Below are 25,240 nucleotides of genomic sequence, written 5' to 3' on the forward strand. Positions count from 1 at the left end.
GGAGAACTAAGTCTGCCTACAATTTTTACACATATAGGAATGCTATGTTTATGGACTTTTACAACTGATCAGCTCTTTAATTACTCTGATAAAGATCAGTTTGATCCTGATCAGTTTGCATTTGTCCAGTCTACTTTATATAAAATGTGAGATTGAACCTACTGTTATTACTTGCCTCTGTGAGACAGCCTGGAAGTTATCATATAAGGGTAGCTAATAAAAAGAAAAAATGGGGTGCATTTTGAGAGAATAATCAGCATAGAAGACAAAAAGTGACCTAGTAAGGAGTCTGGTTGTATTCAGACCACCCAATAGGAAAACATCCCAGATCTGAAGATTATGAAGTGTCTTGGCAGGGTGGTTTTGCCCTGGACCTTTTATAGGGAGAGAAAGATAAGTTTGAGGTGGGGAGATTTATAATTGGGGTTGTTTTACAATCAGGGGGAAGTCTCAGTCAGTTGGCTGAATAGGACATGTTTATTTTTGAATGTAGCTACTTTTGAGGAGACAAACCATTCTAATCTCAGGTAAACATTTTTGAAACAAAAAATGGGGAGTTGGATGGTCTGTGTCTGGCCATGTCAGCAAGTATGGGCAAAAGAGGAAGGGTCTGTGTTTAATGTGTCATGGGTAAGCAAGAGAACCAGGTGAAATTTTCTGGAAGTTGGGAGATAGAAGGGGCAGAGAGTCTTATCTAAGGCATATGGGAAAGGTAGTTCTTTGTGGTAATTCATTTCCAAGAACACAAAACAGTGGGGGGATGTCTTAACCATTGCTTTTTTCTGGGAACACAGGCTAAGATAGAGTTCAGCCTTGACACAGAGAATATGGAGACTGAGTTCTGAGTCCTGTCTTTGCCACTAACTTCCAAGAGAACCACAGCTTCCTCATCACTAAAATTAGAAGGAATGAAAAAAGCAATGATTCATTCAGTGCATTTCATACCCCAATCTTCTGGAAGTCTCTGGAAGAGGTGGGATGGCAGCGGGGTGGGGGTGGGGGGGGGGCAAGGAGAGAGGTTTAAGTCACAGAGGGAGGAGGGGACAGCAAAGAAAAGTTGTGTCACAGAGAGGGGAGGGAAAATCAGCTGGTACATAATGACTCCGGGCAAGATTTGTAGGATAGGAAAGGAGACACCAGGACCTTGGCTTGGTCTGTGCCACTATCTTTCACCCACATCAGACATAGCTCCCAGCAATGCCATATATATTTGGGTCCTGATAAGGACTCATTTGAAGACTGCTCTCTTCTCATCTCTCTTCTGCCCATAATTAGTGTTTCTCCACAGCTGTTCCTGACAAGGACACTTGGACTAAAGATTGAGACAGTTTACAGCTTGATCAACTTGCCTGCTCCTGGCGAGATCATTCTGCCATGAAGGATTTTCTCATCGTCGCTCTCTTGAGTGCAGCTGGTGAGAGTTTGGGGCTTTGTTTCTGCCTAGCGTGACACCCAGGATAGTCTATGAAAGATTGGAAAGAGGATTAGCTGGGCACGACTAAAAAGCTAGGAACTGGAGGACATTTAAATAAAACAACTGTTGAAGAAAACAAAAGGAACCACATTAGAGGACATGGGCCTGGAAAAGGGGGGTGAGCTGGTCAGGGGCTCTGGAAGCCCTAAGCTTTTCTATTTCTTTCATCACCAAAGTCAGGCAGTCATTTTTTACCCCAATTTGTGGCAAAAGTGAATTAAAAAAAAAAAAAATTTCAAGTAGTCATTTTTTCACCTTTGTAACACACAAGCACTGCCAGTCAGAGTTTCTGATCAGCATGTAATTTAGTTTCACAGAATTTTAATGTAATTTCATCTCAGCAAAGCTATGTGTTAATTTTCTTATTGTGTGTAACTTAGGGGACATGCATAATTTTCTTTGATTAAAATATAAAAGATAAATTGAAGACCTTTACGTTACGTTTGAAAACCTTAGGTTAGGGAAAACTACCCTAGCCAGTTGTGGCCTTTTAACTTCTTTTTCTCTTTCGACCTATGGCCCTTGATTCTCCAGGAGCTGTTTTGGCTAAAGACTCTAAAGATAATCAGGAGTCATCATACAATTTTACTATTCCTTACATGGTCTATCTTCAGTCCTTCCCAGAACCCTGCGTGGGGTCTCTCATTCACCCTGACTGGGTATTGACAGCTGCCCACTGCCCCTTGCCGTAAGTATCCCTTTTTCTTGTGAGCCGGGAGGAATCTGTTCAAACAAATGTAGATCTGGTGAAGTATCCCAGAAAAGTTTTAGTAAAATCAGAAGACACGGAAAAGGAGAGACTCTTGTTCCCAGTGGGAAATAGAATACAAATTTGGGCAGTTTAGGAGGAGATCAGTAGGAAGAGGTCAGAGGATTCCCTCTCATGGGTAGTAAATAATATTCATTCATCAACAATACTTGTTAAACATTTATTATATAGCAAGGGCTGTTTAATCACTGATAAAACTGTGAAGGAACAAGATGAAAATAAGTGTTCCCTCATGGAGCTTACATTTTGGTAGAGGGTTTAGCCAACACAAATAAACTGCCAAAAACAAAGTTTTTTTTTTTTTTTTTTTTAATGGTAAGCTGTAATATATGGGCATGAAACAAGAGATCTGCTTTAGTTAATGTGGTCATGTCCATCATCTCTGAAGAGGTGAGATCCATAGGAAGAGGAGTCAGCCAAATGAATAAATCCTGGGGGATATTCCAGACCAAGGGAACAATATTCATACACTCCCTGAAGTAGCAAAGACATTAAGGTATTTGGCAAGCATAGAAATCAGCAGGAACTAAGGGTAATGAGTAGGGGGGATGCTCATAGGATGAGGTCAAAGACTTAGGCAAAAGCCGTATCACGCAGTGACAGTAGAGGGCACGGGAGCACAGTACAAAATAAAGCAATTCCTTGCAAATCTCAGTGTTTCTGCTGTATGTGAGAATGTGTTGTGTGATCAAGACCTACTCAGTTTCATGAGTATAGAAGGATCTTTTCAAATTCAGAAATCTCAGCCATCTGGCTGTTCAAGGCAGTTTAGTTTAACACAGACTAACCTCTGCTCTGTGGTATATGGGAAGTACAAAGGAAGTACATAGTTCACATCCTTCCAGAATAAGAATTGAAAACGCAGATGTTCTTTCTTACATCCATACTTAACCCATGAACAGGATGTGTGGTGCCTCTCTATTAGCTGCTAATTCAGATGATAAAAATCTTAATAACAAGGCTCCACTGACTGTGTTTTAGGTGCCAGACACCATGTCAGATATTTTACAAATTTATGTCTCTAATAGAACAATTCTGTAAATTATTGCTATTATTTTATAGACAAAGGAAGGCCATGTCAGTTCTCAGGTTAAGAAATAAAGTTAAGACAATTAAAGAGGGTGGCCTGTAGAATTTCTTGTAATCTGTCATCCTATGACTCTCTTTCTTCTCATCTCTCTGCCCTCTTTCTTCCAAAGTGTTGAAATCCGACTGGGAGTTTCTCAACCTAGCATCACAAATAAGAAACAACAGATACGAAACTATTCATCAATTGTGACCTACCCTGACTTTGATGCAAAATCCTTGAACAATGACCTAATGATGATCAAACTGTCAACACCTGCTTCACTCAACTCCCATGTGGGGACTATAGCCATAGCCTTGGAACCCATTCCATTTAATGAGTCCTGCTTTATTCCAACCTGGACCTGGAATGAATATAAAAACCGTAAGTGTTGGATGCTGTGTTCTTTATGCTGAGGAGGTTGGAGCTGGGAGAAAATGTAGTGGGATGTCCCTAATGGAAATCGCCTCTATGAGACAAAGTTATCCATTATAGAGGGATTCCTGTCAGGGCCCCAAACCACCATCACTGGAGGTCAAAGACCAAATTCAAAGAGACTGATAAAGGGCAGCCACTCTGACATCAAAAAATGGAGCAGACAATAATTTTTATATCTCTAGAATATTGAAGACAAGAGTCCAGAGAACTGGATTGAAATACAGGTGGGAGAAATAGGAGTCCTCATGCACAAAAGACAGCATGAAGGCAGTCTGTGGAAGGGTGGCTTACTCTTTGATAGTTGCTGAAAACCCATCACACAATGGAAGAACAGTGGAGGAAATGAACATAAAATATATGTGATGCGGTGAAGCAGCAGAGAATGCTTCCTACACCCTTCACAGAGAACCCAGTTATGTGCAGAGAACCCTGGGAGACAAGAGAATGGTTGAGGGAGCACCTGTCCTGTCACCAGAGCTGGTTCCCTGCACAGAGTGCTACTCATACCTACTGCTCCATCCCAGAGTTCCCACTAAGAGGTGGAGACTTGGGTGGTTCATAAGGAAATTGATTATTATGACATAATCAGTTGGTATCTCCCTGGCCTGACATGCTTCATGGGAAAAACAATGGCAGCCCATGTTGTAAGCACACACCCTTCTCCCCTGTGAGCTGAAACTGGGATGAGCAGAAAGATCTGGTCTCTGCAGGAGTCTGTCTAATAAAGAACACTTATGAAGAAAATTACTTTCTGACGTGTTTGTTGGTCCTTGTTGGCTGTTACTCCACTATTCTCTCTTTAGGTATTGTTGAGGATAAGGATGCCACCACTTGATATCTGAAATGAAATGACAAATCTAAATCTATTGCTTATTATAGCATGTCAGAGCAATGCTGACCAGGCACCATCCCACTAAGCAGAGTGGAGTGCTGATTAGCATATGGGGTTTGTGGGAAGCTTGGAGTCGAGGGATTGGAGGACTTTCAGAGGTATGAATGGGTTCTATCATCTGTCGAGGCCTGGCTACTTCAGGGGGATTGCTGTTGATTGGTTGGCGCTTTGAGACATTTGAGAGGTCCTTTCAGAGGACCTCTGATCCTGATCGGCTGATTTTAAGAAGTGAAGGCCGACATTGGTTATCTTGCAAAAGCTATGTTCACTCAAGCAAGTTGTCCTGGATCTATTAATCAGGTTTAAATCTTTCTCTGGTGGCTACTGAACAATGCACCTGTTCTGTAAAAGCAATTAAAAGTGAAATTTTAAAAGTCAGTCTTTGGTGAAAAAAAAAAAAAAAAAACAGAAAAAAGCAGAAACTATTATATTCTCAGTATTTTGCAGCTTCCTTTTTCCATTTAGAAACAAAGAACTTGCGAATCTAGGTGAACACGTTTTCTGAACAATTGCAGCTTGGATGAATTTTGTCCTTTACTTTATAAGTCTTATTCAAAGTAATTGAATCACAACTTACAGATGTAATTTATTCCTTACCATTTGAAAATAAAACAAAACTATACAGAGGTATACAGGCTCTGCATGTCAAAATCACAGTGACAAACTATACCTCTATAAGCTTTCTGGTGCAGGACTTTCAATATTTGTTAGAAATTCATTTGATTTCAAGTAACTTAAGTTACTTTCACCTAGCTTTTTACACGTATTTTAATTTAGTTCCCATAAAAACACAAAACTGAACATAGTTTCTCTTTCTTCTCTGGCCTGACACCTTCTGGCCTAATCTACTTTAGGGCATTTGGTTGGATACACTCTATCAGAAAAAAACCCTGCTCCTTAAACAACATTGGACTTAGTTTGAGCAATCTCTGGTCAATGGTTTTTTTTTTTTCCTTTCTCTTTGCTATTCTCTACCAGAAATTTAAATTACGTAATACCTTGGTTAAAGTCCCTGTATCCTGAAGTTGACAGTATAATAGCAATTGCTATTACGGAGTTGAACAACATGGCAACTACTTAGGGGGAAACATGTATGTATATTTATATCAATACACATATTATAAACACTTATAAATAATCTGTTTAACTTCAAAAGCAGTTTTATATGCATTAAAATAGTTTTTCCCTTTATAACTAAACGTGAAAAGGATCAGGTAGATGCCCAATAAAGGTGTATGGTAGGGGCAAAATCTTTGGGACAACGGCTTCGTTACTGTCTCTTTCTCCTTGTGGTCACTAATAACTCACAATTTTTTCAATTTTTTTATAAATGATGCATAGTACAGAAAGAACTATGAATTTTATATCTGACAAAGGGGGCTTATAAACCTACTTCTCCAACATGGAGATTACTGAACAAGGAATCCTATGGAGAATGGAGTGTCTGCTGCTACCTGCATTGAATATTCTCAGGACTGAATTTATTTACGAAACAGGATCTGGTTACAAGAGCCCTTGTGATAAGAAGAGTCACTCTGGAGTTTGTTTTCTCTTTCCCACAGTCAGTGATCCTGACATCCTGATATGGATCAACCAATATTCTCTTCCATTCCATGACTGTCAGGATAGACTCAAAGAAGAACAGGCAGGAAACATCATTTGTGTGGGACACCCTCTAAGGATCCTATCTGAAAACAAGGTATTTCTCCCTTCTGTATACAGGAAGATAGCAAGAGTCCCATGGGAGGAGTGGTGACAATGCAGAATCAAAGAGCACTCATCCAAAAGGCCTCCCGAGAGTGAGGAGCAAAGAGCTGAAGTCCCTCTCCCCTCCCCTCTCTCCTCTGGGTTTCTAACCACTGCCCTTCTCATCTTTCAGAGTGGGAGAGATTTGGGGTAGAACTATTTGTCCTTTGTCTTGCTTGCACTGGGGTTGGGTCAAGCTTGAACCTTAGAGGTAAGATTCTGTGGATGTAAAGAGAGGTCTGCCACCTCTCAAGAAAAATAAGCCCATTCTCTTAGATGGTTTTGCTACTCTTATGTGCCACTTTTTGGCATTTACTTTTTTTTTTTTTTTTTTTTTTTTTTTTTGGAGATGTTGTCTCACTCTGTCACCCAGCCTGGAGTGCAGTGATCTTGGCTCACTGCAACCTCCGTCTCCCAGGTTCAAGCGATTCTCCTGCCTTAGCCTGCTGAGTAGCTGGGACTACAGGCACGCACCACCACGCCTGGCTAATTTTTGTATTTTAGTAGAGACGGGGTTTCACCATTTGGCCAGGATGGTCTTGATCTCCTGACCTTGTGATCCACCCACCTTGGCCTCCCAAAGTACTGGGATTACAGGCTTGAGCCACCACACCCAGCTGGCATTTACTGTTTATTCCATAAGGACAAGGACACATTGACCTTCTGTTCCTTCTCTCTATAAGGAAGTTTCGGCAGCCCCAGCCATCTGCAATGGGAGGTTGCATGGAATCTTGTCCTGGGCAGAAGGAAGCGTCACCCTAGGAAGTGAAGGATTCTTCACAGGTGTTCATCACTATGCAAGATGGATCTTGAAAATTATGGATACCCACTGAGGCGCCTCTGTTCCCATATCCCCTCAGTACCACCTCTTCATAATTTCTACACTGGATCTACAACTCTCTTCATCTTTGTTATTTTGGAACAAAATCCAAAGAGGAAACATCTGATTTAAAAAAAATGAGTGGCTAAGAACCCATGCCATGACTCCTGATGCCTTTGTCATGTAAACTTTGAGGATAATGAGAAATTTAGTAACCTCTTCACCTTGTGTTTGTTCATTCATTTATTCATTCAAAAATAACCACTAGCTGTTTAGTAGGCACTGCCTTTGCTAAGGATGCCTGAGTGACTATGACATGACTTTGGCCATCAGTTAGCTAATTATAGTAACTTGTGATAACTGCTATAACAGAGATGAGCAGTAAGCTCCATGAACACATAAAATAAAACATTCTGAATGGCAGTGTCAGGAGAAGTAACACCAGAGAGGCAGACAAATTAGGGGAGGATATTATAAAACTGAGCACATAGTTTATTAAAAGACAAAAAAGCATATGAAGGTGTGGTAAAGTCTGGAAAATATAGGTAAATAAGCAATCCTTGAGGGTAGAAAATAAATTGTAGAAAAGAAAAATAATGTGACAAAATATTATTCTATATAGGCAGGCAAAAGTTGGGTGATGAAGGGCCTGACCTGCTCTATAAAGGAACTTGGATTTTTATCTCATAGGCATTAGATGGGGTGTCATTGAAGCTTTTACAGTAAACAGAATACCATGCAATTTCTGATTTGAGAGATACTAAGGAAGTAACATCTGTAAGATTTGGACATACTTACTGTAAGAAGAAAAGGCAAGGGAGGTGTCAGAGATAACTCCTAAGTCTTTTGACTTGGACAACAGGTAAGATGGTGATTCTCAAAGATAATATGAGGATAACAAGTGCATTTGTGTGCAAGATATCAAGAGCAGGGTCCTGCATGAGGAGACAGGTGGCCTGCTATATTGAAATCCTTAAAGGATGTAGAGGTGGTTATTTCCAGCAGGCAGTTGGAGACAGTGATCTGAAACCCAGATGCTGCCTGAGGAGTGACTAACAAATAGGAGTCCTACGTTGGTGGGTGGGAGCTGCGGGGTTTGGGAGGGCTCTCTGCTATGGAGAAGAGCTGTGATGGGTGCTGAGCCCTTCTCGCACACTGGCATATGTTGGGGAGATATGCAGCATCCCACAGTCACTGACCAAGGCATCTAAAAACAGAGACAAAGTTAAGGGGATTCTGAGTGGCCCCCCAAACTTAGGGGTTTGAGTGACATAGGAGAGACCAAAGAGCATCAGGGAGAAAAGGATCAATGTGACATAGGGATCTTATGTTAAAAAAGAAAAGATGGGCAGAGGAGGCCAGTGAAGATGGGAACAGAGAGCCACACCATAGGAGAAAAACCCCTGTGGGAGGCATAATGAGGTTTGAGGTTTCTTCCCTTGAGGGGCGCAGTGAATCTAGGACACCTGTAAAGGCCGCAGAGGTGAGTTGGTTTTTGGACCCTGAACCTGGATGCCTGAATGTGTTTTCTCTTCTCCTAAAGCAAAAAAACAAAACAAAATAAAACCTACATGTGATGACTCATGTCTATACTCCCAGCACTTTTGGAGGCTGAGGTGGGAGGATTGTTTGAGACCAGGAGTTTAAGACCAGCCCTGGCAACATAGAGAGACCTTTGTCTCTACATAAAACAGTAATAAAAAAAACTCCTAACTCATGGGAGGCTGACAGGGGAAGAGGTCACGACTGCGATGAGTCATTATTGTGCCACTGAATTCCAGCCTGGGTGACAGAGCAAGACCCTATCTCTCAAACAACAACAACCACCAAAACCAGAGAGCTTAGGTGCATCTAAGACCAATAGCTTGTTCTGGCCCATTCACAGAAATTTTCTTTTTTCTCAAATCTAGATACTAAGGCCATTTCATTCTCTGTATGACTTTTTTTCTGTAATCTCTACCCTCAGTTTGCCAGTCTTCTCTCACATTTTCCCCAGTTTCCTGTCTCTGACTCACTGCCCAAAGCACCCTTAATGAATCATGTCTGTATTTGTGCCAGAGGTTTTTTTTTTTTGTTAATTTCAACTTTTATTTTAGATGTCGGGGGACAAGTGTAGGTATGTTACATGGGTATATTGTGTTATGCTGAGGTTTGGGGTATGGATCCCATCACCCAGGGAGTAAGCATAGTACCTGGTAGGTAGTTTTTCAACCCATGCCCCTCTCTCTCCCTCTCACTTCTAGTAATCTGCAGTGTCTATTGTTCTTGTGTTTATGTCCATGTGTGCTCAATGTTTAGCTCCCACTTATAAGTGAGAACATGAAATATTTAGTTTTCTGTTCCTGTGTTAATTCGCTTAGGATTATAGAGCTCAACTAATCACTTCTTGTAACTCTTGAATTACATTTTTAGCACTTATTGGCAATCCTATCTTCTCCAAGTAAATTGTTTGTATAATTCTCCGCAGTAGCAATTTCAAACCCTCTCCTCTCTCCTCAAACTTTCAATGCTCACTTTTAGCAGATGACCTCTAGTGTGTGAGTAGGGAAAAGTCGAAACCAGCAGAACATACCTCCCTGAAATTGCCGTCACCGAAACTGCAAACATACCTGCTTTCCCCCACCTTTTTTCTTTTTCATTCTTCCTGCTATATTGGAAGCAAGACTTCATTATTTACAGCCTCTATCTCTACCTGTGAAATGGACCCCATCTTCTCTGACTTCCTCATGGACTTGCTTTATTGATTATCTCCAATTTTCCCTATCTATCACCTTCTTCCTGTTATTGTTTAAGGAAAATAAAGCCTCGCTCGTCTGAAGTACAGAACCCAAGGACATGTTTCTTTGACCTACTCTCTGGTTGCCTCCTCTATCTCCTTTGCAGGCAGTTCTTACTTGACAAATCCTGCAAAGTCTGTTTCATAGGATTCTCCTATCTGTGTCTCCTTGCCTGTCTCTCTCTCCATTCTCTTTTTTACATTCCATGTTCTCCTTGGAGCTCTGGTTCATCCACCTGGAGATTTCTTCCCCAGCTCTTCATTTGGCTAACTTGTACTCATCTTTCAAGTCTCAAATTTCACTTCCCAAAGGAGGTCTTCTTCTGACTTTATATTAGGGTCCTGTGACATGCTTCTCTACCTCCCTTTTCCTTTTGACATTCACGATGATTATTCTTATTACATCTGTCTCCCCTTCATTAAGCATTGTGATGTATGAGAGCAAGCTTCTCATCTCCCTTGCCATGGAATCATCAGTATCAAATACAATGCCAGCATCCAGTATGCATTTGTATTAGTTTTCTATTGCTGTGTAAAAACATTACAAATTTAATGGCTTAATAAAAATACACATTTAGGAGGAGTTCAAGAAAAAATGGTGGACAGGAGCAGGACTAGTTTGCAGCTCCCACTGGGAGGGACACAACAGAATGTGGATGCCCACATCATGAACTTTTTCTCCAAGAACTACTGCAGGAACATAACAGGAAAGCCAAGAGAATCCACAGACCCTTTGAAGGAGGTAGATTGCCAGTGCAGGCTCTATGGGATAGCCGAGGAACTCTGAAGACAAAGGATATAATCTCTTGGGAGCTCTATGGCCTGAGAAACCTGAATACTTATCCAAAGGTGACCCTAGGGAAAGCTTGTATTGTTCTTATGCAATCATAGCTAATGTGCACCTAAAAGCACCACCTCCTGGCTGGAGGCCAACCAACACAAAACCAGTGCACTTAACAAAAATGCAACCAAGGACCTTCACAGAGTCCACTTCACTCCCTGCTACCTCCACTGGAGCAGGTGCTGGTACCCACAGCTGAGAGACCTGAATACAGATCACATCACAGAACTCTTTGTACCAGCCTGGAGCCTGGAAGCTCCTCTGAGCGGCTAGATCCAGAAGAGAAACAACAATCAGTGCAGTTCAGGACTCAGAAAGCCCCATCCCTAGAGGAAAGGGGAGAGCACTGCATCAAGGGAGCACCCCCATGGGACAAAAGAATCTGAACAGTAGCCCCTGAGTCCCAGATATTCTCAGTGACATAGTCTACCCAAATGAGAAGGAAACAGGAAACAAACCTGGTAATATGACAAAACAAGGTTCTTTAATGCCCCCAAAAGACCATAGTAGATCACCAGCAATGGGTCCAAACCAAGAAAAAAAATCTCTGAATTGCCAGGAAAAGAATTCAGAAGGTTGATTATTAAGCCAATCAAGGAGGCAGCAGAGAAAGGTGAAGTCCAACTTAAAGAAAGCAAAATGTTATACGGGATCTGATTGGAAAAATCTCCAGATAGCATAAATCAAAAACAATCACAACTTCTGGAAATGAAGGACACACTTAGAGAAATGCAAAATGCATTGGAAACTCTCAGCAACAGAATCAAATGCATAGAAAAAAGAACTTCAGAGCTTGAAGAAAAGGCTTTCAAATTAACCCAATCCAACAAAGACAAAGAAAAAAGAATTAAAAAAAAATGAACAAAGCCTCCAAAAAGTTTGGGATTATGTTAAATAACCAAACCTAAGAATAATTGGTGTTCCCAAGGAGGAATAGAAATCTAAAAGTTTGGAAACATATTTGAAGGAATAATTGAGGAAGACTTTCCTGGCCTTGATAGAGATCTAGACATTCAAAAATAAGAAGCTCAAAGAACATCTGGGAAATTCATCACAAAAAGATTATTGCCTAGGCACATGCTCATCAGGTTATCTAAAGTCAAAACAAAGGAAATAATCTTAAGAGTCATGAGGCAAAAGCATCCGGTAACCTACAAAAGAAAATTTATCAGATTAACAGCAGTTTTCTCAGCAGAAATCCTACACGCTGGAAAGGATTGGGGTCCTATCTTTAGCCTCATAAACAAAACAATTATCAGGTAAAAATTTTGTGTCCAGTGAAACTAAGCTTCATAAATGAAGGAAAGATACAGTCTTTCTCAGACAAGCAAATGCTAAGAGAATTTGCCACTACCAAGCCAGCACTACAAGAAAACTGCTAAAAGGCACTCTAAATCTTGAAACAAATCCTTGAAATACACAAAAATAGAAACTCCTTAAAGCATAAATATCACAGGACCCTTAAAACAATAACACAATTTTTTTTAAAAAAAAAAAGGTATTCAGACAATAAATAGCGTGACGAATAGAATAGTACCTCACATCTCAATAGCAACATTGAATATAAATGGCCTAAATGCTCCACTTAAAAGACACAGAAAGGCAGAATGGATAAGAACTCACCAAATTATCTGCTGTCTTCAAGAGACTCGCCAAACACATAAGAACTCACATAAACTTAAGGTAAAGGGGTGGAAAAAGATATTCCATGCAAATGGGCACCAAAAGTGAGTAGGAGTAGCTATTCTTATATCAAACAAAACAAACTTTAAAGCAACAGCAGTTAAAAAAAGACAGAGTGACATTATGTAACTTTTTTAAAGGACTAGTCGAACAGGAAAATATCACAATTCTAAATATATACACAGCTAACACCTGAGCTTCCGAATTTATAAAACAATTACCACTAGACCTGAGAAATGAGATAGACAGCAACACAATAATAGTGGGGGGACTTTAATACTCCACTGACAGCACTAGACAGATCATCAAGACAGAAAGTCAACAACAACAAAAAAATGAACTTACATTATACCCAAGAACAAATGGACTTAACAGATATTTACAGAACATTCTACCCAACAACTGCAGAATATATATTCTTTTCATCAGTATATGGAACTTTCTCTAAGATAGACTATATAATAGGTCACAAAACGAATCTCAACAAATTCAAGGAAATCGAAATTATATCAAGTACTCTCTCAGACCACAGTGGAATAAAATTGGAAATCAACTCCAAAAGGAACTCCCCAAATCATGCAAATACATGGAAATTAAATAACCTGCTCCTGAACAATCACTGGATCAACAATGAAATCAAGATGAAATTTTAAAAATTCTTTTTTTTTTTTTTTGAGACAGAGTCTTGCTCTGCCGCCCGGGCTGGAGTGCAGTGGCTGGATCGCAGCTCACTGCAAGCTCCACCTCCCGGGTTTACGCCATTCTCCTGCCTCAGCCTCCCAAGTAGCTGGGACTACAGGCGCCTGCCTCATCGCCCGGCTAGTTTTTTGTATTTTTTAGTAGAGATGGGGTTTCACCATGTTAGCCAGGATGGTCTCGATCTCCTGACCTCGTGATCCGCCCGTCTTGGCCTCCCAAAGTGCTGGGACTACAGGCTTGAGCCACCGCGCCCGGCCTAAACATTCTTTGAACCGAACAATAATAGTGACACAATCTATCAAAACCTCAGATATATGCAAAAGAGGTGCTAAGAGGAAAGTTCATAGAATTAAATGCCTACATCAAAAAGTGTGAAATTGCACAAATAGACAATCTAAGGTTACACCTCAAGGAACTAGAGAAACAAGAATAAACCTAACCCAAACCCAGAAGAAGAAAAGAAATGACCAAGATTAGAGCAAAAGTAAATGAGATGGAAATAACAACAAAAGAAAATACAAAACATAAATGAAAAAAAAAACCTGGTTCTTTGAAAAGGTAAATAGAATTGATAGATCATTAGTGAGATTAACCAAGAAAAGAAAAGGGAAGATACAGATAAGCTCAACTAGAAATGAAATGGGAGACATTACAACTGATACCACAGAAATACAAAAGATCATTCAAGGCTACTATGAACACCTTCACATGCATAAACTAGAAAATCTAGAGGAGATGGATACATTCCTGGAAATATACAACCCTCCTAGATTAAATCAAGAAGAAATAGAAACTCTGAACAGACCAATAACAAGCAGTAAGATTGAAATGTTAATTAAAAAGTTGCCAACAAAAAAAGTCCAGGATCAGATAGAAGATAGATTCACAGCTGAATTCTATCAGACATTCAAAGAAGAATTGGTACCAATCCTACTGACATTATTCCAAAAGATGTTGATGCTATTCCAAAAAGGGAGTCCTCTCTAAATCATTCTACGAAGGCAGTTTCACCCTAATATCAAAACCAGGAAAGGACATAACAAAAAAGAAAACTACAGGCCAATATCCCTGATGAATATGGATGCAAAAATCCTCAACAAAATACTAGCTAACAGAATCCAACAGCATATTAAAAAGATAATCCACCATGATCAAGTGGGTTTCATACTAAGGATGCAGGGATCGTTTAACATCTGCAAGTCAACCAATGTGATATGTCATATAAAAAGAATTAAAACAAAAATAACATGATTATCTCAGTAGATGCAGAAAAAGCATTTGACAAAATCCAACATCTCCTTATGATTAACACCCTTAGCAAAACTGGCAAAATGTGGTATAGAAGGGACATACCCTAAGGTAATAAAAGCCGTCTATAACAAACCCACAGCCAACATTCTACTGAATGGGGAAAAGTTGAAAGCATTCCTTCTAAGAACTGGCATAAGACAGGGATGCCCACTTTTATCACTTCTATTCAACATAGTACTGAAAATCCTAGCCAGAGCAATCAGACAAGAGAAAGAAATAAATGGCATCCAAATTAGTAATAAGAAAATCAAACTCTCATTGTTTGCTGATGACATGATCGTATACCTAGAAAACCCTAAAGACTCATCTAAAAAGCTCCTAGAACTGCTATATGAATTCAGCAAAGTTTCAGGACACAAAACTAATGTACACAAATAAGTAGCACTGCTATGCACCAACAGCAACCAAGCTGAGAATCAAATCAAGAGCTCAATCCCTTTTATAATAGCCACACACACACACACACACAAAAGAATATAGTTAACCAAGGAGGTGAAATACCTCGACAGAGAAAACTACAAAACACTGCTGAAAGAAATCATAGAAGACATAAACAAATGAAAACACATTCCATGCCCATGGATGAGTAGAATAAATATTGTGAAAATGATCATACTGCTAAAAGCAATCTACAAATTCAATTTCCACCAAAATACCACCATCATTCTTCACAGAACTAGAAAAAGTAATCCTAAAATTCATGTGGAACCAAAAAAGAGCCCACATAGCCAAAGCAAGACTAAGCAAAAAGAACAAATCTGGAGGTATCACGTTACCTGACTTCAAACTACACTATAAGATCATAGTCACCAAAACAGAATGTTCCTGGCATAAAAATAGGCATATAGCCCAATGGAACAGAATAGAGAACCCAGAAATAAAGCCATATACTTATAATCAACTGATCTTCGACAAAGTAAACAAAAATATAAAGTGGGGAAAGGACAGCCAATTCAACAAATGGCACTGGGATAATTGGTAAGTCACATGTAGAAGAATGAAACTGGTCTCATCTCTCACTCTACACAAAAATCAACTCAAGACAGACCAAAGACTTAAATCTGAGACCTGAAAACGTACAATTTCTAGAAGATAATATAGGAAAACCCTTCTAGACATTGGTTTAGACAAAGACTTTATGATCAAGAACCCAAAAGCAAATGCAACAAAAACAAAGATAAATAGATGGTACTTAATTAAACTAAAAAGTTTCTGCACAGCAAAAGAAATAATCTGCAGAGTAAACAGACAACCCTGAGAAAATCTTTGCAATCTATATATCTGACAAAGGACTAATATTCAGAATCTACAAGGTACTCAAACAAATCAGCAAGAAAAAAACAATCCCATCAAAAAGTGGGCTAAGGACATGAATAGATAATTCTTAAAAAAATACATACAAATGACCAAAAAACATATGAAAAAAATGCTCAACATCGCTAGTGATCAGGGAAATGCAAACCAAAACCACAGTGTGATACCACCTTACTCCTGCAAGAATGGCCATAATCAAAAAATCAAAAAATAATAGATGCTGAAATGGATGTGGTGAAAAGGGAACACTTTTACTCTGTTGGTGGGATTGTAAACTAGTACAACCAATGTGGAAAACAGTGTGGAGATTCCTTAAAGAACTGAAAGTAGATCTGCCATTTGATCCAGCAGTCCCACTGCTCTGCTCGGTATCTATCCAGAGGAAAATAAGTCATTATAGGAAAAAGGTTCTTGCACACACATATGTCTTCATAGCTTTGCCTTCCCTAGAATGTCATATAAATGAAATTATATGGTATATAATCTTCTTAGACTAGCTCTTTTCACTTAGCAATATGCATATAAGTTTACTCGTTGTCTTTTCATGACTTGAGAGTTAAGTTTTATAAATCATAAAATCTCTGAATAACATTTCATTATATGGATGAATCACACTTTGCTTTATCCATTTGTCTATTGAAGGACATGTTGGTTGCTTCCAAGATTTGGCAACTTTGAACAAAGATACTACAAATATTTATGTGTAGGATTTTTTGTGAAGACAGGTTTTCAAATCTTTTGGTGTATCAAGAAGTGTAATAGCTGTATCATATAGTAAGGTTATATTGAGCTTAATAAGAAACTTCCAAGCTATTTTCTAAAGTGATTGTACCATTTGGCCCTCTCATCAGCAATAAATTCTCACCAGCATCAGTTCCTGATACTTCATATCCTCACTAGCATCTGTTTTTTTTCACTCTTTGGATTTAAGCCTTTCCACAGGGTATGTAGTGGTATCCCATTGTTGTTGTAATTCCCTAATGACATATTAAGTTAAGAATTTTTTCATATGCCATTTACCATCTGTTTATATTCTCTGGCGTTATCTTCTCCATCACTGCAAAATATATCTGTTTGAAGCCCTAAACCTTAATGCAACTGTATTGAAGATAGGGCCTAAAAGGAACTAATTAAGGCTAAATTAGGTTAGAAGGTTGGGACCCTGATCCAATAGGATTTGTGTCCTTATAAAAAGAGTCACCAGAGAGCTTTCTTTCCCTCTTTCTCTCTGTGTGCACAGAGGAAAGGCCATGTGAGGACACGATAAAAAGGTGATCATCCACAAGCCAGGGAGAGAGGCCTCACTAGAAACTGAATTTGACAGCACCTTGATCATGGACTTCTGACCTCCAGAACTATAAGAAAGTAAGTTATCTGTCGTGCCAGACACCTAGACTGTGGTATTTTTTTATGGTAGTCCAAGCAGACTAAAACATTTGGTAAGGATCTTTGGCCCACTTTTAGGTTGTGTTGTTTTCTTAATGTTGAATTTTAATATTTGCTTATACATGAATTATTTAGCAGATATGTGTATTGCAAATATTTATATCTAGTCTGTGGCATATCTCAATTTTTAGCCCTGAATACTTTGTTTCATAACCATCAGCTTAAGTATCTTTCCCACTAGTCTGTAAGCCCTTGGAAGGTAAGGAAGAAGTCCTTAAACTGAGGCAACCCCAACAGCAAGCACAGATCCTAGCACAAATTAGATACATAAGATAAATAATTTGCAGGTTGGTTCACAGAATAAATGGATAAACAGTGACATGAAGGAAAAGTTAATGTATTTTGAAGAGGAGTTTAATGTCAGGCAGAGGAAGCAATGTCAGCTCCACAGGGCTACGTTATGTCCACTGGAGAAAAATACCATCTCATAGTGGGGGATAGCATCACACAAACAGGAGGGGCAGCAGCCCACACATAGTTTAGAGGGGCACCTGCCTGCCAAGGCTGGCAAAAAGGAGACCAGACAGGAGGTGGCTATAGAGACATCATGAACTTCAACTTATCTTAGCTTTAATACTTTCTTCCCTGAAGACGGAGTGCAGAACTCTGAATTCCAGAATCATTTCAACCGTATTGGGGACCAGTCACTTGATTCTATTCTTATCTCTCTGACGTACTACACTACGCCCTCCTCTGAGTAATGGACACCATTTCTAAAACTGAATCTTGCTACTAAAATAATTCAGATGATATATTTTTCCAATTCAGGAACTTGCTTTATTTTATTTAGTCGTTTTCTCTCTCTTCCATGTTTTCCAGAGACTGCAGCTAAACTGGGCTTTCAACATCAACATGAAGTTCATCGTCCTTTGGGCTCTCTTGAATCTGACTGGTGAGTGTGTGCATATTTGTCTCTTTACTCACCAAAGAGAAATCCTGGGAAAAGCATGAACGATGGGTAATGGCGAGAGGTGTCATTCCAGAACTCAAGTGTAGAATGGTGCTCTGTCCCTCCCCACTGCCCCATTCCCATCAAGTATCCTCCTGTGATAGTGCCTGCCTGCCTGCCGCAGGAGGATTGCTTGTGTACTTTTGGGGGAGGTGTGGACATTGTCACTCAAATACCAGACCCACTCCTAAGAGCTGACTCTGGACCTGCCTGCAACAGAATTGATGTTCTGCATCACAGAGGGCACAGCAGAACATTGAAAAGTCAGATATCTCCTGGTACAGTTCCTGTTACTCAGGCATAAACCCAGGTTTATTCATAAATCTTCTCTTTCTCTCATACCCCACATTTGATCTCTTTGAAAAACGTTATTGGCTTTATCTTCTAAATGTATCCTAAATCCAATCACATCTCGCCGTCTCCGCTGCTCACAATAATCCAAGCCACCACCTCTTGCCTGGATTAGCAACTTATTCTCCTAACAGATCCCTCTACCTCTATACTTCTGCACTCTACAGGTTCTCCATGAGGAGACTGTCATCACTTCTTTGCACAAATCCTTGAGTGGCTCCATTTGTACTCAGAAAACAAGGCCGAGTTCTTACAATGGTCTACAAAACCCTCCATTCACCTTTGAGCCCCTTTCCTGCTCTGCTCCCCTTCATTCACTCTGGGTCAGCAGCCATGGCCTCTGTGACATAACTGACATAAGCCTCAGGACCCATGTTGCAGCTGTTTCCTCTGCCTGGAGTCCCTTCACCCAGATATTTGACTATGCAACTTCCCCCATCTTCATGTTATTGTTCAACATTGCCCATGAAGTTCTACTCTGATGACTGGTTTAATACTACCTGAGGCTGGATGTGGTGGCTCACGCCTATAATCCCAGCATTTTGGGAAGCTGAGATGGGAGGATCACTTGAGCCCAAGAGTTTGAGACCAGCCTGGGCAACATAGCAAGACTCCATCTCTATAAAAAAAATTCAAAAATTTAAAAATTAGCCAGATGTAGTGGCACACACCTGTAGTCCAAGCTACTCAGGAGGATTGCTTGAGCCCAGGAAGTTGAGACTGCAGTGAGCCTGATCTTGCCACTGCATTCCAATCTGGGCAACAGAGTGAGATCCTGTCTCAAACAAACAATAAACAAATACCGCCTTATACCCTTCCTTCTCCCCCAACACACAATTGGTAATACCTTTCTCTCTTTCCCTGTCCTACTTTTATTTCCATAGCACTAATCAACATTTAACATCATATATAGTTTACTTGCATGTTTTTCCAGAGCACTAATCACCATTTAATATCCTACATAATTTATTTGTGTGTTGTGTTTATTATTACTGAATATATTCATTAATCGTAGTAAATGAGAGCAGGAATATCTACTTTGTTCACTATTTAGCCCAAGCTCCTAAAACAGAGCTTGACATATATTAGGTGCTCAATGTATATTTGTTAAAACAATAACTTATCTTTCCCCTCCTTAGACTCTTAGCATTTGGTCTGTTCTTGTCATGATACTTATATAATTCTGTCTTGAGTTGTTGTTGGAAAAAGAGATAAGACTTATTAAAGCATTCTAAAATTGCTAAAAATAGTAAAAAAAAAAAATGCGTTGACTTAGCATACAACCCACTAAATTGTGGAAGGTATTTAAGAAAGTTTAACATTTAATTTGAAAGACTTTATTGACAACGAAAAAGCCAAACACTTTTTGTTTTTCAAAAGAGATATGTTTCTACCATTTATCATTTTCTTCATGTTTTAGAACAAAGTAAGTCATTTTACAGATTTAGTTTACAGAAAAGGGTAGGGGAACTTGGAGCCTATTAAATGACTTTCCTGAAGTTCTTCTAGTGATGACTGAGAAATCTTGGAATTTCTTTTCTATGCTTCTCTTTCTAGTTGCTTTGGCCTTTAATCCAGATTACACAGTCAGTCCCACTCCTCCCTACTTGGTCTACTTGAAATCTGACTACTTGCCCTGCGCTGGAGTCCTGATCCACCCACTTTGGGTGATCACAGCTGCACACTGCAATTTACCGTGAGTGATAAGCCTTCAAAGGTACTCCATTCTTTGGGTTCTCAGGTTGGGCACAGACTGAGATTAAATGGGATTAGAAAGGCCTTTGGGAGACATAGGAGGGTACAGAAGAAGGTCTGTAGGGAGGAATAATATAATAATATAGGCTCATAAAGATGGAGAAGCCATCTCTGTTAAGTCCACTCATAAATGTCTATATTGTTCCAGAAAGCTTCGGGTGATACTGGGGGTTACAATCCCAGCAGACTCCAGTGAAAACCATCTGCAAGTGATTGGCTATGAGAAGATGATTCATCACCCACGCTTCTCAATCACGTCTATTGATCATGACATCATGCTCATCAAGCTGAAAACAGAGGCTGAACTCAACGACTATGTGAAACTAGCCAACCTGCCCTACCAAACTATCTCTGAGAATACCATGTGCTCTGTCTCCACCTGGAGCTACAACGTGTGTGATATCTGTGAGTTCAAGACAATGTTCTCTCAGAATTAGACATGCTTCTACACCTTCGCAACTCTTGGCTTCTTCAATTCTGCCTAGTGAAGCTTTCTTCTAACCTCTTTATTCATCCTCTTTCCCCCCTTTCCTTTTCTCTGTACCTCACCGAAGGAGTGCTTCAAGGTTTTTGGGTTTTTACTCACTCACTGTATCTTTCTATCATTTTTTCTTTCATATATGATAGAAGTGGTTTTAGTGGAAAGAAAACATTTGTATTCTAATCCTAATTTTCCATGTGACAGCAGATCATTTTACCTTGGAGCCTCAATTTCCTTAACTCTAAAATAAAGCAGACTACTACGTTGTGTATTTTCAAACCATTTCAGGCAATAAAGCAACTTGAAATAAACATCAATGTATTAAATGTAAAATAAATGCATCATATTTTACTAAATGAGATAGAACTTCCTTATGAAAGATTGTAATAAAGATACACAGTTAAAATTTTAAGAAGAACTTCTGAAATAAACATTTTTAATTGGTAACATTCTAAGCATTCACTCATTTCTTCAGAAAACTGACAAAGGGTTCCCATTATTTTTATCAACTAGAAGTCTTCTATACATAAATTGAAACTCTTGAACTAGATATTCTATCTAAACTTTCTTCTATGCCTCATATTTCATATTCCATAAAAAACTCCCACAACTCAAGGCAGCTTTCTGTTTTCTAAGTTGCATCCCCATCTGCCCATCACCCCATCTCCAAATTTTTATGCAAACCCTAATTAACTGCCTACAGTTGTTAATTATGAGAGTTGAGAGTAGTGGTGAAGGGGAGTTGATTACCTATTAGCAAAATAGAACAATGATATAATCCCTCACGAATAATTATTAATGCAACTTTACTCATAAGTTTGAGTATGTATAATACACATCATACACTAGATACTACAGTATGAAAAGGAGATTTATTTGAAACAAACCTGTCAGGTTACATTCATCTATCCATCACTACTTTCTTTTTATAGAAGCCAATGGGCAGATATACACTTATTCTATCATTGTTGCCATGATTCAAGCCTTTTAAATCTACTCCTTAGTAAATACCTTCAGATTTGGAGCACATTTTCTTGAATATATTAAGAAGTAGAAATTATTTGTCCTCTGAGAGTCAATTTGATTTTTGGAAAGAGCCAAATGTCCTTCTGGTGAGCAGTATGTTTGATGCATCTGGGTTATGGCACGTGGGTCAAAATGAGATATAACTTCAAAAAAAATGCATCTTATTTTTATCTGGCTCATGAAGTAGTTAAGTAAGAATTTCCTACGGAAGTATTCCCAAAAGAAATGGTTAGCCATGAAATTATTGCTTGGAAAATAAAGTGAAGGATCTCAAACATTTTCTTTTCAAGAACTAATACATTATTTTCAAATAAAAACATTAAACATACTCCTCCATTATTAAAAAAAAATCTTAAAATTCAGCACTTCTTCCCAAAGAAACATCCGTGGAAAGAACATGTGCCACATGTGTTCATACTACTTTGTTGTTTTTCTCATTTTGTTTCAGATTGGACAAATTTTGTTAAAAGTGTGCACAGTTCACAGTATTTGTGGACCATTGACACAAAGAAAAGAACTTTAATTAGGAACCAGGAAACCCAGTTTTAAATCCTAGCTTTACCACATACTAGCTTTATATGTTTAAGAAAACTGTTTTTTCAGTGACTTTTTTGTGCAGATACTTGGTTTTGTTTTGACCTGACAAATGAGAAAGTAGGCCAGGTATCTGTAAATTCCTCCAAACTCTAAAAATTACATGTCAAAGGAAACTCTTTGAATGTTTAAATTTCGAGAAAAGTTTTTTTTTTTTTTTTTTTTTTTTGAGATGGAGTCTCACTCTTGTCACCCAGGCTGGAGTGCAATGGCAGGGTCTCAGCTCACAGCAACCTCCACCTCTCAAATTCCAGTGATTCTCCTGCCTCCCAAGTAGCTGGGATTACAGGCCCTCGGCACCACACCCAGCTAATTTTTCTACTTTTAGTAGAGAAAGGGTTTTACCATGTTGGCCAAGCTGGTCTCAAACTCCTGACCTCAGGTGATCTGCCTGTCTCGGCCTCCCAAAGTGCTGGGATTACAGGCGTGAGCCACTGTGCCCAAAAAAGTTTAAAACAAAGTGTTTCATTTCATTGCAGGAGTGTCTCATATTTACATACAACTTCCAAGAATTTGATCGCTTTTATAAGGTCAGACATTTGCATCATAAGAAATTGTTAATCTGATCATCTCCTGTACCTTCGTTGTCCTAACTGCCACAGTTCTGATTTCTCTGAATGTTTGATCTCTTTTAATTTCTGATGGTAGGAGAAGAAAAGTTTTTTAAAAGAAGGTTTAATACCTAAGAGAACTCTTAAGGAAGTTTGACTTCTGTCTTTTCTTTAGACAAGGAGCCTGATTCACTGCAAACTGTGAACATCTCTGTAATCTCCAAGCCTCAGTGCCGCGATGCCTATCAAACCTACAACATCAAGGAAAATATGCTGTGTGTGGGCATCGTGCCAGGAAGGAGGCAGCCCTGCAAGGTAAAATACTCTCCATGCTTTAATTCTCCCATTTTCTTCCTTCTGTCTTGCCAGAAAGATAACCTGCTTTTCTGTTGCTGTCATCATTGTTTTCCTGGCAGGAAGTTTCTGCTGCCCCGGCAATCTGCAACGGGATACTTCAAGGAATCCTGTCTTTTGCGGATGGATGTGTTTTGAGAGCCGATGTTGGCATCTATGCCAAAATTTTTTACTATATACCCTGGATTGAAAATGTAATCCAAAATAACTGAGCTCCTGCGGCAGTTGTGGACCATGTGACACGGCTTGTCCCCATCGTTCAGCTTTAGAATTGAATATAAATTAATTCCTTACATTGCCCCTGTCTCACTTGTCTCACTTCTGCTACCTGTCTCACTTCACTGCATACCTGTCTCACTTCTGCTAAACAGAATGGGTGCTTGAGCAGTTTTACTTGTACATATCTTCACTGTGATTATTCATAACAACCCTTCTTGCCTTCTAGATAAGAATGGAAAACCCAAAATTCCTTAGATAACTGAAGTTTATGAAGTGGGAATTATGTTCTCTGTAACGAATTGGTAACTGACATAAAATAAAGACCACCCCACAGCCATGAGACGATGTGTGATTTTGGCACATTACTATGCTGATTGCAAAAAGAAAGTCTAATAAAGAGTAATCTAAATAGAAGTGTAGGGGAGGGAAAAGGTGAGAGGGAGGTGTTACACTAACTTCTCCTTGCCCTTACAGCTCTCAATGCCGTAGATGGATTCTGGTCATTCATTTTGCAGGATTCTGGGTGTTTGCTGGAGACATGAAGAGTTACTATAAGAGTTGACTGAGGTTTATGGCACAGCAGATAAATGGGAAATCAATGACAGATTTTTCTAGTACATACTTGCCTTTTATATAAAGCTAGTTGCCCAGGAACTCCACTTTCTCACTCTAGAGTATTTTCCTCCCTTCCTTCCTTCTCTTTTCACTTCACCCTGCAGTCTGTTACCTCCTGAGAGTTTTAATTGATAGTTTTACGTGGAGGTGGGGGGGGTGTTTTTCTGGCCAGTTGACTGAGTATTTAAAAAAACAAAAACAAGAACAGATTTTAGAGAGTTCAGCCTGTGGCTGCTACAAGTGGACTACCGGAGTCTTTCAGCCCAGCTAGGGAAGAAGAGAACCCCCGCAGGAAGCAGAAGTTGCAGTAGGAAGACTTGATCTCTCCAGGGCTCTAAAACCCCTAAATCAGTAATGCCTAGTTTGCAGGGTTGAGAAGCTAAATTTTGAGTGTGAATTATTAAGTGCAACTGTGAGAGCTTCATCTTCACGTATTTTATTAAGTGAAATTTTAGTCTGGGAGAAAAATGGTTTGGAGGCCATTTTTCAGAGGAGCACCTGAGCCTCTAAAGATGTCTCCCAACTTGAGCTGGTCCTAAGATTTCAATAGATCATAGTGATATTGTATAAGACCAGCTGATCCTAGATGGTGAAACACTGGCAAGGTCACTGGATTCCTTGAGCATTACCACTATCCATAAGACTCCACTAGCACTGTGAGGTGACCTCCTTGGTTGGAGAACACATCATTTTTGTGTGGAATGCAATAAGGCATTCAGAGAATCCAAGGAATGTGATGCTAGGACAGTAACGGTGACAGGTGAAAGAAAATCTAAATTCAGAATATGTTATTTTGAGTGAGGACAAGTAGCTACTCTCTCTGGCCTGAGCTGCACCATGCTGCCCATTTCTTTCTTACTGTACATGTGCTAACAAAAAAGGGAAGATGGAGCTTCCATGGTGGACATGCCTGGCCCCCAGGTACACCTTTTCTTTTGGTGTAGCTGCAGGCATCCCCCCATGCAAGTTTCCAGCTTAATATTTCTGTATGCTCTTTGTTAGGGAAAAAAAAAAGAAAAAATGAGGCCAGGTGCGGTGGCTCATGCCTGTAATCCCAGCACTTTGGGAGG

General features: G+C 39.5%; 2 protein-coding genes across 2 annotated transcripts; both read left to right on the forward strand.

Moving 5' to 3' along the window:
• The first annotated feature begins 148 nt into the window (after positions 1-148).
• On the forward strand, positions 149-7,374 carry LOC104655098 (serine protease 58-like). Its single transcript, XM_030933178.1, has 6 exons — positions 149-973; positions 1,289-1,414; positions 2,009-2,162; positions 3,443-3,693; positions 6,202-6,338; positions 7,069-7,374. The coding sequence occupies exons 2-6, from the start codon at positions 1,375-1,377 to the stop codon at positions 7,216-7,218; spliced, it is 732 nt and encodes a 243-aa protein (XP_030789038.1). The 5' UTR covers positions 149-973; positions 1,289-1,374; the 3' UTR covers positions 7,219-7,374.
• A 10,753-nt stretch (positions 7,375-18,127) lies between these two features.
• On the forward strand, positions 18,128-23,548 carry PRSS58 (serine protease 58). Its single transcript, XM_010354476.2, has 5 exons — positions 18,128-18,167; positions 20,133-20,271; positions 20,479-20,735; positions 23,158-23,297; positions 23,399-23,548. Exons 1-5 carry the CDS (start codon positions 18,128-18,130, stop codon positions 23,546-23,548), a joined length of 726 nt encoding a protein of 241 aa, XP_010352778.1.
• The last annotated feature ends 1,692 nt before the right edge of the window (positions 23,549-25,240 follow it).

Source organism: Rhinopithecus roxellana, chromosome 6 (assembly GCF_007565055.1).
Source record: "Rhinopithecus roxellana isolate Shanxi Qingling chromosome 6, ASM756505v1, whole genome shotgun sequence".
NCBI lineage: Eukaryota > Metazoa > Chordata > Mammalia > Primates > Cercopithecidae > Rhinopithecus > Rhinopithecus roxellana.